The 14,986-nt window shown below is 40.2% G+C and overlaps 1 protein-coding gene and 2 long non-coding RNA genes across 9 annotated transcripts in view; 2 read left to right on the top strand and 1 right to left on the bottom strand.

Annotated features, from left to right (window-relative positions):
- Positions 1–11,295, top strand: part of LOC124272059 (serine/threonine-protein phosphatase 6 regulatory ankyrin repeat subunit B-like) — a 47,793-nt gene extending 36,498 nt beyond the window's left edge. For 2 of the 7 annotated variants that reach the window (XR_006897231.1, XR_006897230.1), the window contains exons 3-6: positions 3,471–3,542; positions 5,210–5,242; positions 5,522–8,287; positions 8,728–8,878. Coding sequence is in view for 5 of the 7 variants with exons in the window: in XM_046707196.1 (XP_046563152.1) it covers positions 7,459–8,287; positions 8,728–9,125 (1,227 nt within the window). In the remaining 2 variants the exon portion in view is untranslated. Of the gene's footprint in view, positions 1–3,470; positions 3,543–5,209; positions 5,243–5,521; positions 8,313–8,727; positions 9,204–9,892 lie in introns of those variants that run through there. The other 5 variants (XM_046707200.1, XM_046707199.1, XM_046707197.1 and 2 more) reach the window with 5 other exon arrangements.
- On the bottom strand, positions 7,939–9,490 carry LOC124272064. Its single transcript, XR_006897234.1, has 3 exons — positions 9,385–9,490; positions 8,207–8,302; positions 7,939–8,002 (listed from the first exon to the last, which is right to left on the bottom strand). It is a non-coding gene; the product is annotated as an uncharacterized LOC124272064 (long non-coding RNA).
- Positions 11,296–13,061: 1,766 nt separating the features above from the next.
- On the top strand, positions 13,062–13,510 carry LOC124272063. Its single transcript, XR_006897233.1, has 3 exons — positions 13,062–13,219; positions 13,260–13,339; positions 13,420–13,510. It is a non-coding gene; the product is annotated as an uncharacterized LOC124272063 (long non-coding RNA).
- The last annotated feature ends 1,476 nt before the right edge of the window (positions 13,511–14,986 follow it).

Genomic DNA, 14,986 nt, shown 5'->3' with positions numbered 1-14,986 from the left:
GGTATTCAGTCCTTTTCTAGGTTTTTAGAGGTAGGCCTCCACAGCCATGGCGATGCCATCAAGCTTCTCTGTTGTCTTGTGATAGATAATCTTGTGTAGTGACAAGTGTTAATGTCTTGTTTATACAGTCTGTAAAGTTCTTAATTTGTTGCCATTTTGGCTGGTTTGATCATTGAATAAATCCTGATACCACTTAGCTCTGTCTCTTGAATCTAGTACTTCTAGGGCTTTATATAACAGTTCTGTTCTGGTTAACTTTGCACAGTAATCATACATATCGCTAAAAACCATGAAGTTCAAGCTTTTATAAACTCTAGTGTTCTACCCGTCCCATGATGATATTTTTCGAACAGACCAAATATGTAAAAGTCTACAAAGCGAAGTTTGGTTCCAGAGTACATAGTTTGTGAAAATAAGCGGATCCCTTCAATCTTTATCTTTGAATCTGAACACCTCCAACCTAAATCATCTCTCACCGCTACTGAGGGCCAATTTTTTTCCTCACACCAAGGAACAGTCTTGCAGCTTTATTCTGAAGTTTCCCAAGTTCTTTCTGTTGATTTATTCCCCAAACACTGGCACTGTAATTTATGGCTGGTTGCACATAGTTGTCATACAACTTTATGAAAACATGGCTAAAACCTCAAAGGAAACTGAATTTTCACATTATTACACCCAGGGCCCTGTTGGCAGATTTGCACACTTCCCTCAAAGATATTTTATAGTCACAATACTCATCGAGCCGCATACCTAGATACTTATATTCAGAACAGTAATCTATATCCATGTCACCACAGGTGAATCTATTAGTTGATTGAGGAATAGACACTGGTCTGCAATGCATTATCTTGGTTTTGTCCTTGTTTATGGATAATCCCCACTCAGATGACCAATTGTAGAGACAGTGTAGAAGTTGTTGTAACTTAGTAGCATCTGGAGCTATCAACACAATGTCATGTGCATAGAGTAATATGGATCGTTAATGTGGTCTACATCCACTCCCCATTGGCTGTTACCTATTTTCCCGGGACCTAAGTCATCAATAGACATAGAGAAAGAGTGTAGGAGAAAGACCACATCCTTGTTTTACTCAATGGTCACATTAAACCATTCAGTTTTTCAGTGTTAAATTTTTACACAACATTGCACATCTTGATAGAGTGACTGTATGGCACACAGAAAATATCCATTTATCTTAAAGCGGCGTGTCATCTTTGACCACAACAAATGTCTCTGAACAGAGTCAAATGCATTTAATACCAATTAATCTATTGCTTTAAACACATTTCAAGATACATCTCTGAGGTTTAAGGTGCGTTTGAGAGCCCGGGCCAAGCCGGACCGAAAGCTTGGTATACTGTGTCTTTGTTGAGAATCTATAGAAAATAGGACTTCACCAGTTATCTTTACATGTGGCATTTGTAACATCACACAGCGATATTTAGGTAGATATAATACCAATCTATGGAATTAAACACAAATCAAGACATATGTGTGGGGTTTAAGTTGTTTTTGAGAGCCCGGGCCAAGCCGGACCGAAAGCATGACTGTGATACTGTGTGGTTGTTGAGAATGTATAGAAAATAGGGCTTCACTTTGAGCAAGGTGTTTGCTTCAAATACTACGCTTTGAGACTCTATTAAAAGACGTACTTAGGTAGAAATAACTCTATTCTAGAGATATAGACAGAAATCAGGATACATGTGTGAGGTTTAAGGTGTTTTTGACAGCACGGGCTAAGTCGGGCTGAACAGAGACTAAACACTTTTGATTGAGGCTATGTTGAGAATGGAGAGAGAAAAGGGCTAACTTTAACGAACCAGTTATCTTTACATGTTGATAACATTACAAGGTGATATTTAGGTAGATACAATACCAATCTATGGATTTAAACACATTTCAAGATACATCTGTGAGGTCTAGGATGTTTTTGACAGCCCGGACAAAGTCGGGCTGAACAGAGACTAAACACTTTTGATTGAGGTTATGTTGAAAAGTGAGAGACAAGGGCTTCACTTTAACGGAGCAGTTTTCTTTACATGTTGCATTTTATAACATTACATCAGGTATCCCGGTGTCAGGGGTTTTCGACGATGTAAGACAAAAACGTATTTTTTATGTGTAATATCATTTAAGCGATATTTAGGTAGATATAATACCAGTCTAAGGAATTTAACACAAGATACGTGTGTTACGTTTAAGTTGCTTCTGACGGCTCGAGCCAAGCCGGGCGGAAAATTGTGGCCGAGATAATGTTGAGAGTGTGGGGAAGAGATCGTATCATTTCAATGTGGGCATGCTTTAAATACAACGAATAGTGAATTTATGGGGTGGTATGTGATTTGATATAGATGTAAAAACATTTTCGGGCCAACGGAAATGTGTATCGGGATTGGCTAAAGTATTTATACGTATTAAATCCCGTTTCGTTTAATGATTACACTTTTAGACGTAACCTCGGTCAGCCAGTTCACAGGCTTCTCGTCTTACTGGATTTTAGCCGATTTACTCGTAATAAAGTTGTTATGGTACACGTTTGTTGCTTCCGATTGATCATTATTATCATGAGTGTATGTTGCATTGATTAGTTGTAGGCATGGTTTTCGTTAATGGGTTTATTAGCCAATAATAGATTTGGCCCGCCTTGGCCCGGCCCGGCCCGACTTTTAGGCCTTCCCGATTTATCCCTGTAGATTAGTAAATCTACATAGTACATACATAAACATTACCTTTTGACAAATCCACTGTGCAAGATAAAAGCAATTAATCAATCAGCGTGTTATCGGTTAATCCTTTGATCGATGTTTGTTTTTGTAACTCAGCTGATAATCCCTCTTGCTGCACTTCAGTGTCACTGTCAGTGAGACTGATAACCTGTTAGCAAATAATAAGGTGGGATATTAATATAGATCTAAGATGTAGATAATCATAAACTATACATTTATTAGTTTTTGATAATACCAGAGAATAACTTTGAGCAAAAATGATGGAAAGGTATCAATATATTTCATGTCAATAGTAAGTGGTGACACATTTGTGCATGGATTTCTAACAAAAACAGTAGTATAGACACAGTTTAGAAGCAGCTCACGAATAAAGACGTACCATTGTGTATCGTGTGTATTAAGTCTCTATTTCATGACAATAGTGCATATAAGATATTATCAAGGTTATCAATGACACAATTTTCATGCAGATACATAATTGTTAATGAGTTTTTTCTTTGAATATTTTCTGATTGTCAATCCTTGTAGCCATTTAGCCAGCCCGAGTAAGTACACAATATGTGTACTGAAATAATGTTTAGCAATTAATATTCATAATATATAACTTGCTTTCCTTGCATGGGCATTTCATTCCAGTTTGGATCAAAACCTGATTATGATGATGTCATCACTGTTGCAGTATTTTACACTGAAATAAACATGTTTATTATATTAATATTAATGAATTATGTTGATGTGTTTCAGACTTTCAGACTGGTATGACTGGTGGAACGGCCATCGGAAGTACTGTGGCATCTGTGATTGTGAATAATGCAGGTAAATGGTTCTTTTTAGAAGGTCACATTTGATGAAGCTATGATTTAATGTTTAAAGTACAATGATTGCTCATTTTGTCTTGTACCTTGAAACAGGTAACTCTTCTGAAACTACAAGCTCTTTGGAACTGAAACCACAAATGAAACCAGCTATGGTGTCTGTACTTCAATACGACTTTGAACCAAGCTCATTAAAATTAAATCTTTGTCTTAACTGCTGCAACACGTATGTTTGAGGATGTGAACTTTAAGGTCATGTCAGAATGACCTTTCTTGAACTTTGAACTACCAGTGAAATACCTGACAAGAAGTTGACATTAGTCATTGGAATGCAGCTTTCTCAAGCCTTACAGCAAGTTTCAAACTTCCATTCAAGACTACCTTTCAAAATGTTTTGATGAAATATTTTGTTTCAAAATTTGAAAGCAGAACTAAAGAAAATTCTGGAATGTCTATCAAGACTTTATGGCAGTACTTCCCTTGGACTGTTGAAAGTTTCAAATGTTTTTCTGACTGAAGCAAGAGATTATTACCCTGAGAGTGAGTGAGTGAGTTGGTTTTTATGCCACTTTTAGCAATATTCCAGCAATAAAAGGCAGGGACACCAGAAATGGGCTTCACAGATTGTACCCGAAGAAGGAGATGATTGTCTTGACAGTGTGTCAATGCTGCTTTTTAGCAATGCTTTTCAACCACTAGGCTACCCTAATGAGCACCACTGCCCTCGTCCTATTCTGACAGAAGCAGTTATACAGTCTGTAGCTGTCATTCAGCATACCATGTAGAAAACTTTTCAAGGTTGCAGGAACAGATTCTGAATGTCACTTTGTTAAGCATCACTCTGATTGGTCAGATGAAAGGTTGCTTTTATGTGAACCATAATAATGGAACTAATCAACACTTGAGTTAGCACTGAGATGCTAGTGAAATTGATTTAAAACATGGCTGTCATATTCACATTTTGGGGCATTTACTCAGGCACTTTTGCATTTGTAATTATGAAATTGAAATGTGTAGTATGTGGTATAACATGTAATGCATTGGTTTTTAAAAACATATTTTGATTTATGATCTGAAACTTTGTATTGCTGATTTTTAGCAGTGTATGAAATAAGGCCCGTCCGAATGCCCAAGACGGTTTAGATTTCTGAGGGACGGTCTAAATTTACAGCTAGCCAGCCCGATGGTCTGGTGAATTTTTTTAGATGTTCCATACATCTGAGTAAATTCACCATATTTGGTCTGGTTAAATCCATTTTGGGCTGGTAACGTTTTGAAGTTACCAGCCCTGATGTCTGGCTGGATTTTAGGCTTATTTCATACACTGTTTTTAGCTGTGGTATTTTAAGAAGAGTAACATATACAAATACTGCTTGGATCCCTGCAATAATGTTTGGATCCCTGAATTCTTGTTTAACTTTCAACATGGCTGCCATAATTTTGGTGAGCCAAAGAGCCTTGTACATATATCTTCATTTGTTTCTAATCATAGTTGAGAAAGAAAAGCTTATCAAGGAACTAGTCATAGCCAGTGATTAGTTCACAAATTCTCTGGTATCCAGTCCCTATTACTATATATTTAGTGATTGTAGCACACACACCCATTCACTTTGCAATCCTAAATATTTAACAACAAAATAATACCGGTAAATAAAATTTGCTTTTCAGCAGCCGAATGTTCACTTCTTCAACATTTAATCAGTAAGTGCTTTAATCTGTCTATTATAATATTGTTTACGGATCTGATTCCTAAATATATAACAGAGATCTGGTGTAGTAAGAGATGTGACTTTAATACCATTGTGTATATACTCTAAAAATATTGACAAGTCATATATCTTGCTTTCTCTTGTTCAATAAGTGTTGATAAAACTGTGTATGTACAGTATATATATATTTGATATCTAGAAATCTAGAAACATTACAAGAGTTATAACTGATATCACAATTACCGGGACTAACATTAAGTTGTTCCTTCAGCTGAAACTGAGATGAAGATCAGATCAAGAGATCCCACAAGACATGTTTCAACATACACAGAGAGGGCTGCATTCAGACATCTGAAGGAGTGCGGCAGTGTCATCATCAGGGGAAGATCAGGGGCCGGGAAGTCACATCTCGGGTATACTTTGTTGGAAAGGGTTGCAAAATCATGTTCAAGGATACCGGTGAAGGTGTCATCACCACATGAGTGGAATCACATACACAAATCAAGTACGTCTGATGCTGAAAAGTATGTTGTAATGGTTGATGACATTTTTGGGCAAACAAATTTGATCCAGTCAAGCCTTGATGAGTGGAGGCAGAAATTTGATCTAATGTGGCCCCTTGTGGAATCTGGACAGATTTGGTTAGTGATGACATCACGTCCAGAAATCATTATTGAAGGAGAACCAGAAATATTTGGATATGAAGTAATAAATAAGGCAAAAGAGATCATTCTTGATGAAGGAAAGTACCATCTCCGGGAGGGAGAAAAATTACAATTCCTTGAGAAGTTGTGTGGAAAATATGTAAGGAAGGAAGACATGAAAAAAATTGCCAAAATGGACACTGCTTTGGGATTCCCACAATGCTGTACATTTTTTGCAGCAAATAAGGATGCAATATTGAAAGGAGTTGAATTTTTCAAGAAACCTTTTGAATTTATAAAGGATTTGATTGAGTGTGTTAAGAAGAAACAACCTAAAGTCTATTTTGTGTTGCTGTTGGTTTTTATGAATGAAGGAGAACTCTCCATGAAAGAGCTCATGTCAATAGAGCATGAGGACAAATTTGAAAGGCAGTTTAAAACCATTACGTCCTATTTTGTGAAAGCACTTCTGTCCAAGGCTGACATAAAGAATGTAGCAAAATCAGTCTGTGGGATATATCTTTTAGAATCTTTCAGATGTTTCCTGTTCTCACACAGGTCAATACATGATGTCTTGTTTGTAGCCCTGTGTGAAGATAGTCCTGCTTTAGGAATCAGAATGAGCACACCAGTCATGCTGCTAGAATTTATTCGACTCAATGCACGGAAACTGGAAAGATGCAAGCAACGCAATGTTGTATTTGTAGGTGAAGAACATTATCCAATTTTGGCTGATAAACTGAGGGAATATCTGTCAAATGAGAACACTCGATACATGGTACTGTCTCATCCAGCTTTACAAGACACAGAGTTTTTTACATGTGATCTTTCATGAATGGAAAACTGATGACATATACCAACTGTCCAGGCACAATGGAGAGAAAGTTGTCAAAGACATTGCTTTACCTCTAAGTGGAAAACTAGGTTTGCCACAAACTGTCAACATTCTCGAATATAATTTGTTTCTCTCCCATGTTATTATGAATCACATGAAGGAGTTTGCTTTTACGTATCATTCAGTTACTTTGTAGTTATAATTCAGAGGACATTCAGCCTGTTTTAAATGAAGCCTTGCTTTGTGCTTTGTTTACTTGTGATAAAGACCTAGCAACAGTCCTTCTTTCAAGTGGAGCTAAACCAAACATGTTGTGTTTTATCTCACTTTGTAACTGGCCACAACTAGATACAAATACTTCATCCACTATCATTAGTCAGATAGAAGACAATGAAACCAATCTGAAACTTCTCTTAAGTATTGCAGTTATTTCCTGCAATAAGACAGTGATCAGGGTTTTAATTCAAAAACTCACTGCTCTAAGTGGAAACCATGAACAGTTTTACAGCCATTGCTTAGAATTGTTGCTTAAAATCAATGGCAACGGACACATGGACATAACACAAATGACTACAAATGCTGGACATGATATACTTGAGGTGATGACACTTCTTGAAGAAGGTGGTGGAAAATTGGATTCCAGAAAGATAAGTCTTGCATCTAGCCACAAAGACCCATCTGTGTTAAGGAAACTGTTGCTCAGATCACGTGATGATATACATGTGACTGATGAATTTGGTCGGACACCATTACATTTTGGCTTGTATGTATGGTGGTGAAGATGGTGTTGAATTACTGCTGAAACATGGGTCAGAGTTATCAGTGGACAAAGAAGGGTCGACTCCATTTCATTATGCATTGAAATCTTGTGTTGACCAGAAGAAAAAGCTGAAGCTGTTGCTCAATAAGAATTCAACTAATGATGAAGACTTTGTCAACTTGACAGATCACGTGAAGCGCACAGCGCTCCATTATGCTGCAGGTGCAGAGGCTCAAGCTGATATTCCAGATCCATTAGATATGTGTTTTGTTTATCTACAAAATGGCAGAAAAAAGCAAGTTCAAAAACCTCTCCACTGTGCAGCAAAGAATGAGTGTATGGAGTGTGTTAAGCTGTTGCTTCCATTGTCAGATGTAAATGCCCAGGATAGCAATGGTAATACAGCTTTACACTTCAGTTCCTTGTCTGATGAACCCCACTGTCATGAAATGATACAAGCACTGCTTGAGAAGGGAGGTGCTGTAGAAATCAAGAACAAGAAAGGTGAAACACCTCTCCACTATGCAGCATGGAACCAGTGTACAGTATGTGTTAAGCTGTTGCTTCCAGTGTCAGATGTAAATGCCCAGGATAGTGATGGTAATACAGCTTTACACTTCAGTTCCTTGTCTGATGAACCCCACTCTCATGAAGTGATACAAGCACTGCTGAAGGAGGGAGCTAATGTACAAATGCAAAACAGGAAAGGCCAAACACCTCTCCACTGTGCAGCACGGAACAAGTGTATGGAGTGTGTTGAGCTGTTGCTTCCAGTGTCAGATGTAAATGCCCAGGATAGTGATGGTAATACACCTTTACATTGTGTTTTTTATCCATTCTATTCAGCAGTATTTTTGACTGTTTTTATGAATGCCACTCCCATGAAGTGCTACAAGCACTGCTGGAGAAGGGAGCTGATGCAGGAATCAAGAACAAGAAAGGTGAAACACCTCTCCACTGTGCAGCACGGAACCAGTGTATGGAGTGTGTTGAGCTGTTGGTTCCATTGTCAGATGTAAATGCCCAGGATAGTGATGGTGATACAGCTTTACACTTCAGTTTTTTGTCTGATGAACCCCACTCTCATGAAGTGCTACAAGCACTGCTGGAGAAGGGAGCTGATGTGCAGGAATCAAGAACAAGAAAGGTGAAACACCTCTCCACTGTGCAGCACGGAACCAGTGTATGGAGTGTGTTGAGCTGTTGCTTCCATTGTCAGATGTAAATGCCCAGGATAGCTGATGGTAATACAGCTTTACACTTCAGTTTCTTGTCTGATGAACCCCACTCTCATGAAGTGATACAAGCACTGCTGGAGAATGGAGCTGATGTAGGAATCAAGAACAAGAAAGGTGAAACACCTCTCCACTGTGCAGCACGGAACCAGTGTATGGAGTGTGTTGAGCTGTTGCTTCCATTGTCAGATGTAAATGCCCAGGATGGTGATGGTAATACACCTTTACATTGTGTTTTCCATCATCCATTCAGCAGTTTGTTTGACTGTTTTGATGAATGCCACTCCCATGAAGTGCTACAAGCACTGCTGGAGAAGGGAGCTGATGTAGGAATCAAGAACAAGAAAGGTGAAACACCTCTCCACTGTGCAGCACGGGAACCAGTGTATGGAGTGTGTTGAGCTGTTGCTTCCATTGTCAGATGTAAATGCCCAGGATAGTGATGGTAATACACCTTTACACTTCAGTTCCTTGTCTGATGAACCCCACTTGTCATGAAGTGCTACAAAGCACTGCTGGAGAAGGGAGCTGATGCAGGAATCAAGAACAAGAAAGGTGAAACACCTCTCCACTGTGCAGCATGGAACCAGTGTATGGAGTGTGTTGAGCTGTTGCTTCCATTGTCAGATGTAAATGCCCAGGATGTTGATGGTAATACACCTTTACACTTCAGTTCCTTGTCTGATGAACCCCACTCTCATGAAGTGAAACAAGCACTGCTGGAGAAGGGAGCTGATGTAGAAATCAAGAACAAGAAAGGTGAAACACCTCTCCACTGTGCAGCACGGAACCAGTGTATGGAGTGTGTTGAGCTGTTGCTTCCATTGTCAGATGTAAATGCCCAGGATAGTGATGGTAATACAGCTTTACATTACAGTTTCTTATTTCCTAAACCCCACTGTCATAAAGTGATACAAGCACTGCTGGAGAAGGGAGCTGATGTCAGAATCAAGAACAAGAAAGGTGAAACACCTCTCCACTGTGCAGCACGGACCCAGTGTATGGAGTGTGTTGAGCTGTTGTTGCTTCCATTGTCAGATGTAAATGAAAGGTGAAACACCTCTCCACTGTGCAGGATGTTGAGTTGTTGCTTCCATTGTCAGGTAAATGCCCAGGAGCTGATGGTAATACACCTTGAGTTACATTTGTTTTGCCCAGATCCATTCAGTTTGTTTTGGTTTCTTGTCTGATGAACTTCACTCTCATGAAGTGCTACAAGCACTGCTGGAGAAGGGAGCTGATGTAGGAATCAAGAACAAGAAAGGTGAAACACCTCCCACTGTGCAGCACGGAACCAGTGTATGGAGTGTGTTGAGCTGTTGCTTCCATTGTCAGATGTAAATGCCCAGGATAGTGATGGTAATACAGCTTTACATTACAGTTTCTTATTTCCTAAACCCTACTCTCATAAAGTGCTACAAGCACTGCTGGAGAATGGAGCTGATGTCAGAATCAAGAACAAGAAAGGTGAAACACCTCTCCACTGTGCAGCACGGAACAAGTGTATGGAGTGTGTTGAGTTGTTGCTTCCATTGTTAGATGTAAATGCCCAGGATGTCGATGGTTATACACCTCTACATTGTGTTTTCTTTCTTCCAATCAGCAGTTTGTTTTACTGTTTTGATGAATGCCACTCTCATAAAGTGCTACAAGCACTGCTGGAGAAGGGAGCTGATGTAGGAATCAAGAACAAGAAAGGTGAAACACCTCTCCACTGTGCAGCACGGAACCAGTGTATGGAGTGTGTTGAGCTGTTGCTTCCATTGTCAAATGTAAATGCCCAGGATAGTGATGGTTATACAGCTTTACACTTCAGTTTTTTGTCTGATGAACCCCACTGTCATGAAATGAAGTGCTACAAGCACTGCTGGAGAAGAAAGCTGATGTAGGAATCAAGAACAAGAAAGGTGAAACACCTCTCCACTGTGCAGCACGGACCCAGTGTATGGAGTGTGTTGAGTTGTTGCTCCTAGTGTCAGATGTAAATGCCCAGGATAGCATTGGTAATACAGCTTTACATTACAGTTTCTTATCTGCTAAACCCCACTCTCATGAAGTGATACAAGCACTGCTTAAGAAGGGAGCTGATGTACGAATACAAAACAAGAAAGGTGTAGCACCTCTCCACTTTGCAGCATGGAACCAGTGTATGGAGTGTGTTAAGCTGTTGCTCCCAGTGTCAGATGTAAATGCCCAGGATAGTGATGGTGATACAGCTTTACACGTAAGTTTCTTGTCAAATAAACCCCACTCTCATGAAGTAATACAAACACTGCTGGAGAAGAGAGCTGATTTATGTATCAAGAACAAGGAGGATGAGACACCTCTCCAGTGTGCAACAACAAACCAGTGTATTGAGTGTGTTAAAGTGTCAATCTCTATGGCAGCTTAAATGTCCAGGATGGTAATGGTAATACAGCTTTTCACTTAGTGTAAAAAACGGTGCTGTCAGTGTAAATACCAAGGATAGCGATGGTGATGCAGATTCTTTTCAAATGGACCCAAATCTCCTGATGTAATACAAGCACTGCTGGAGAAGGTGACTGATGCAGGAATCAAGAACAAGAAAAGTGAAACACCTCTCCACTGTGCAGCATGGAACCAGTGTATGGAGTGGGTTGAACTTTTGTTCCCGGTGTCAGATGTAAATGCCCAGGATAGTGATGGTGATACAGCTTTACACTGTAGTTCCTTGTTATATAGATCCCACTGTCACAGAGTTATACAAGCACTGCTTGAAAAGGAGGTTAATGTAACAATCTTGAACGGAAAAGGTCAAACACCTCTCCAATGTACATGTAAACGACAGTGTAGAAAATCTTGACACCACAGTGTTTTTGTCAGATCTACTTCTTCTAACAGCTGCCACTGAGTAATAACGGAGCTGATAAATGCTTGGGATAGTAATGGTAGAACAGCTTAACACCAGTAGTTTGCCGGCATAAAATGATTAACCCCCACTCTCAGGAAGTAATAAGTTATCAAGCACTGTTGAAGAAGGGTGCTGATGTAAAATTCTAGAATAAGAAATGTCACGCACATTTTGTAGTCCAGCATGCTGCATGGAACCAGTGTTCTTGTGTCAGATGTAAAGTGATGGTAATACAGCTTTAGACTGAACTACCTTGTCTGGTGATGACTGCTGTCATGGAGTTATACTAACATTGCTGGAGAAGGGATCTGATTCAAGAACATGAAAGGTGCAAATGCCCAGGATAGTGATAGTGACACTTAAGTTTCTCATCTGATGATGACTAATCAAGTCATGAAGTAAAACTGTTGCAACTAAACTTGAGAAGGGAGCTGTGTAATAAAAAGAAAGTGTAATATAAGAACCAGAAGGATGTAACCATGTATGTTGAGCTGTTGCTTTGGCAAATGTAAATGCTGAGAATAGTGAAAGTACTACAACTTTGCTATGAGGACCTTTGCTATGATCTACCCTTTTCCCCATCCCTGCATCACCATATACACTGTTTTGACCACCACATCCGCTGTTTTGACCATCATATCCCATATGAACCACCATATACCCTGTCTGACTACCATATCCCCTGTCTGAACCACCATACCCCTGTGAACCACCATATCCCCTATGAACCACTCCTGTCTGAACCAACATATCCCCTGTGAACCACTCCTGTCTGAACCACCATACCCCTGTGAACCACTCCTGTCTGAACCACCATACCCCTGTGAACCACTCCTGTCTGAACCACCATACCCCTGTGAACCACTCTTGTCTGAACCACCATACCCCTGTGAACCACTCCTGTCTGAACCACCATACCCCTGTGAACCACTCCTGTCTGAACCACCATACCCCTGTGAACCACTCCTGTCTGAACCACCATACCCCTGTGAACCACTCCTGTCTGAACCACCATACCCCCAGTGTGAACTATTGTATCCCATGTGAAACACCATATCGCTTGTCTGAATGGACATGTAAACGGATATTGCTTGTCTGAAACACCATATCCCGTCTGAACCATCATATCCAATGTGAAGCATGATATCACCTATCTGAACCATCATATCCATTGTTCGAATCATCATATCCCAGGTGAACCACCATATCCTTTGTCCGAACCACCATATCCCAGGTGAACCACCATATCCCTTGTCCGAACCACCATATCCCTTGTCCGAACCACCATATCCCAGGTGAACCCCCATATCCCTTGTCCGAACCCCCATATCCCAGGTTAACCACCATATCCCTTGTACGAACCACCATATCCCAGGTGAACCACCATATATATCCCTTGTCCGAACCACCATATCCCAGGTGAACCACCGTATCCCTTGTCCGAACCACCATATCCCAGGTGAACCATTATATCCATTGTTCGAATCATCATATCCCAGGTGAACCACCATATCCCTTGTCCGAACCACCATATCCCAGGTTAACCACCATATCCCTTGTCCGAACCACCATATCCCAGGTGAACCACCATATATATCCCTTGTCCGAACCACCATATCCCAGGTGAACCATTATATCCATTGTTCGAATCATCATATCCCAGGTGAACCACCATATCCCTTGTCCGAACCACCATATCCCAGGTGAACCACCGTATCCCTTGTCCGAACCACCATATCCCAGGTGAACCATTATATCCATTGTCCGAACCACCATATCCCAGGTGAACCATTATATCCATTGTTCGAATCATCATATCCCAGGTGAACCACCATATCCCTTGTCCGAACCACCATATCCCAGGTTAACCACCATATCCCTTGTCCGAACCACCATATCCCAGGTGAACCACCATATCCTGTGTCCGAAACACCATATCCCAGGTGAACCATCATATCCCTTGTCCGAACCACCATATCCCCTGCATAAACCATCATATCCCTTGTACGAATTATCTTATCCCATGTAACCACTGTACCCCTGTCTGAACCATTGTATTCCATGTGCAACACCATATCGCTTGTTTGAACCACCATATTAAGGTTATATCCCATGTGAACCATGATACCACCTGTCTGAACCACCATATCCCATGTGAACCACCATATCCCTTGTTCAAACCACCACAACTCTTGCATTAACCATCATATCCTTTGTCCGAATCATTTTATCCCATGTGAACCACGACATCCCCTGTCTTAAAGGTCACATGCAACGTAAAACACAACTTTGCAGATTCTGATACCTTTCGGTATGGACTTACCGAAACAAATCATCAAAAATGCAAATTCAACTTGAAAAATAACGCGATGAAAAAAACGTGCAAAATCGTAGTTCAAATGATTCACTAACTTTCCCCCAGCGCTTGGGGGAATTGAAGTGGTTTCAACAGCTGGGCTGCGCTCATAGCACATGTGCAGTGAAATAGGTTCGCGGAGCTTGGAAGCGGGTTGTCCGGTGCATATTCGGTGAAGGCTTTGGTGTGAGCTATTTTTCTAATGTTTTGTTGCTATTTCACAGGCGCGAGCTTTTTATGTTATTACAGGAGATTACCAATTTAACTGTTTATATAATTTCATTTGTCTATTTCACCACACGTTCTCCTTACCGAGTCATTTTCTCAGTTCGATACTTAAAAGCAATGTCATTATTTAGCATCGACAGAATTTCTAACTGTGATATAGATATGTCGTTGTCACAGACAAAACTCAGTGTCTTTTTTTTCTTGGCACCTATGTGTCAGCCTGCCCGTCTGCTAATGGCAATATTCAATACACAACTTCGATCACTGACCACATGCAATTTGAACTTAACACCTATCAGGCTATGCACCATAAACAAAACGCATTGATTTATGGCTCGAGTTCGGTCTCTGTCACATTATGTAATTACACAGACAGGCAGGTGTGATACTTGTACACATGACATGTAATGATGTCTGTTGATTGCAAAATGTTATACACAAAAAATGAGCATGTATTTACATATATACACACACAATGAGCTGTGAGGGCATCTGCAAATGAACCAGCCGTTACACTTGAGTGCACACCCACCCGCTCTGACTGGGTTCGGTATCCCGGCTGCTTTGTTTCTAAGTAAACCCAAGTACAAAATATTGCATTTTTGATTGACGATTGTACGCTTATAATTTTGTTTTTATATTTTTTCATGACCAACAATGTATATTATATGTCATGAATAAATGATAGTTGTGTTTTAATTATGTTTGATTTTTTGGTTGCATCCGACCTATAAGTACCTTGCCCGTACCATCTGAACCAACATATCACATCCAAACCACAATATCCCTTGTCTGAACCACTTGTG

The sequence above is a fragment of the Haliotis rubra genome, unplaced genomic scaffold (genome assembly GCF_003918875.1).
Source record: "Haliotis rubra isolate DU_JTF1 unplaced genomic scaffold, ASM391887v1 Scf1656, whole genome shotgun sequence".
NCBI classification, from domain to species: domain Eukaryota; kingdom Metazoa; phylum Mollusca; class Gastropoda; order Lepetellida; family Haliotidae; genus Haliotis; species Haliotis rubra.
The sequence above is the reverse complement of the archived record's forward strand: the minus strand, read 5'-3'. Positions and strand labels throughout refer to the sequence as shown.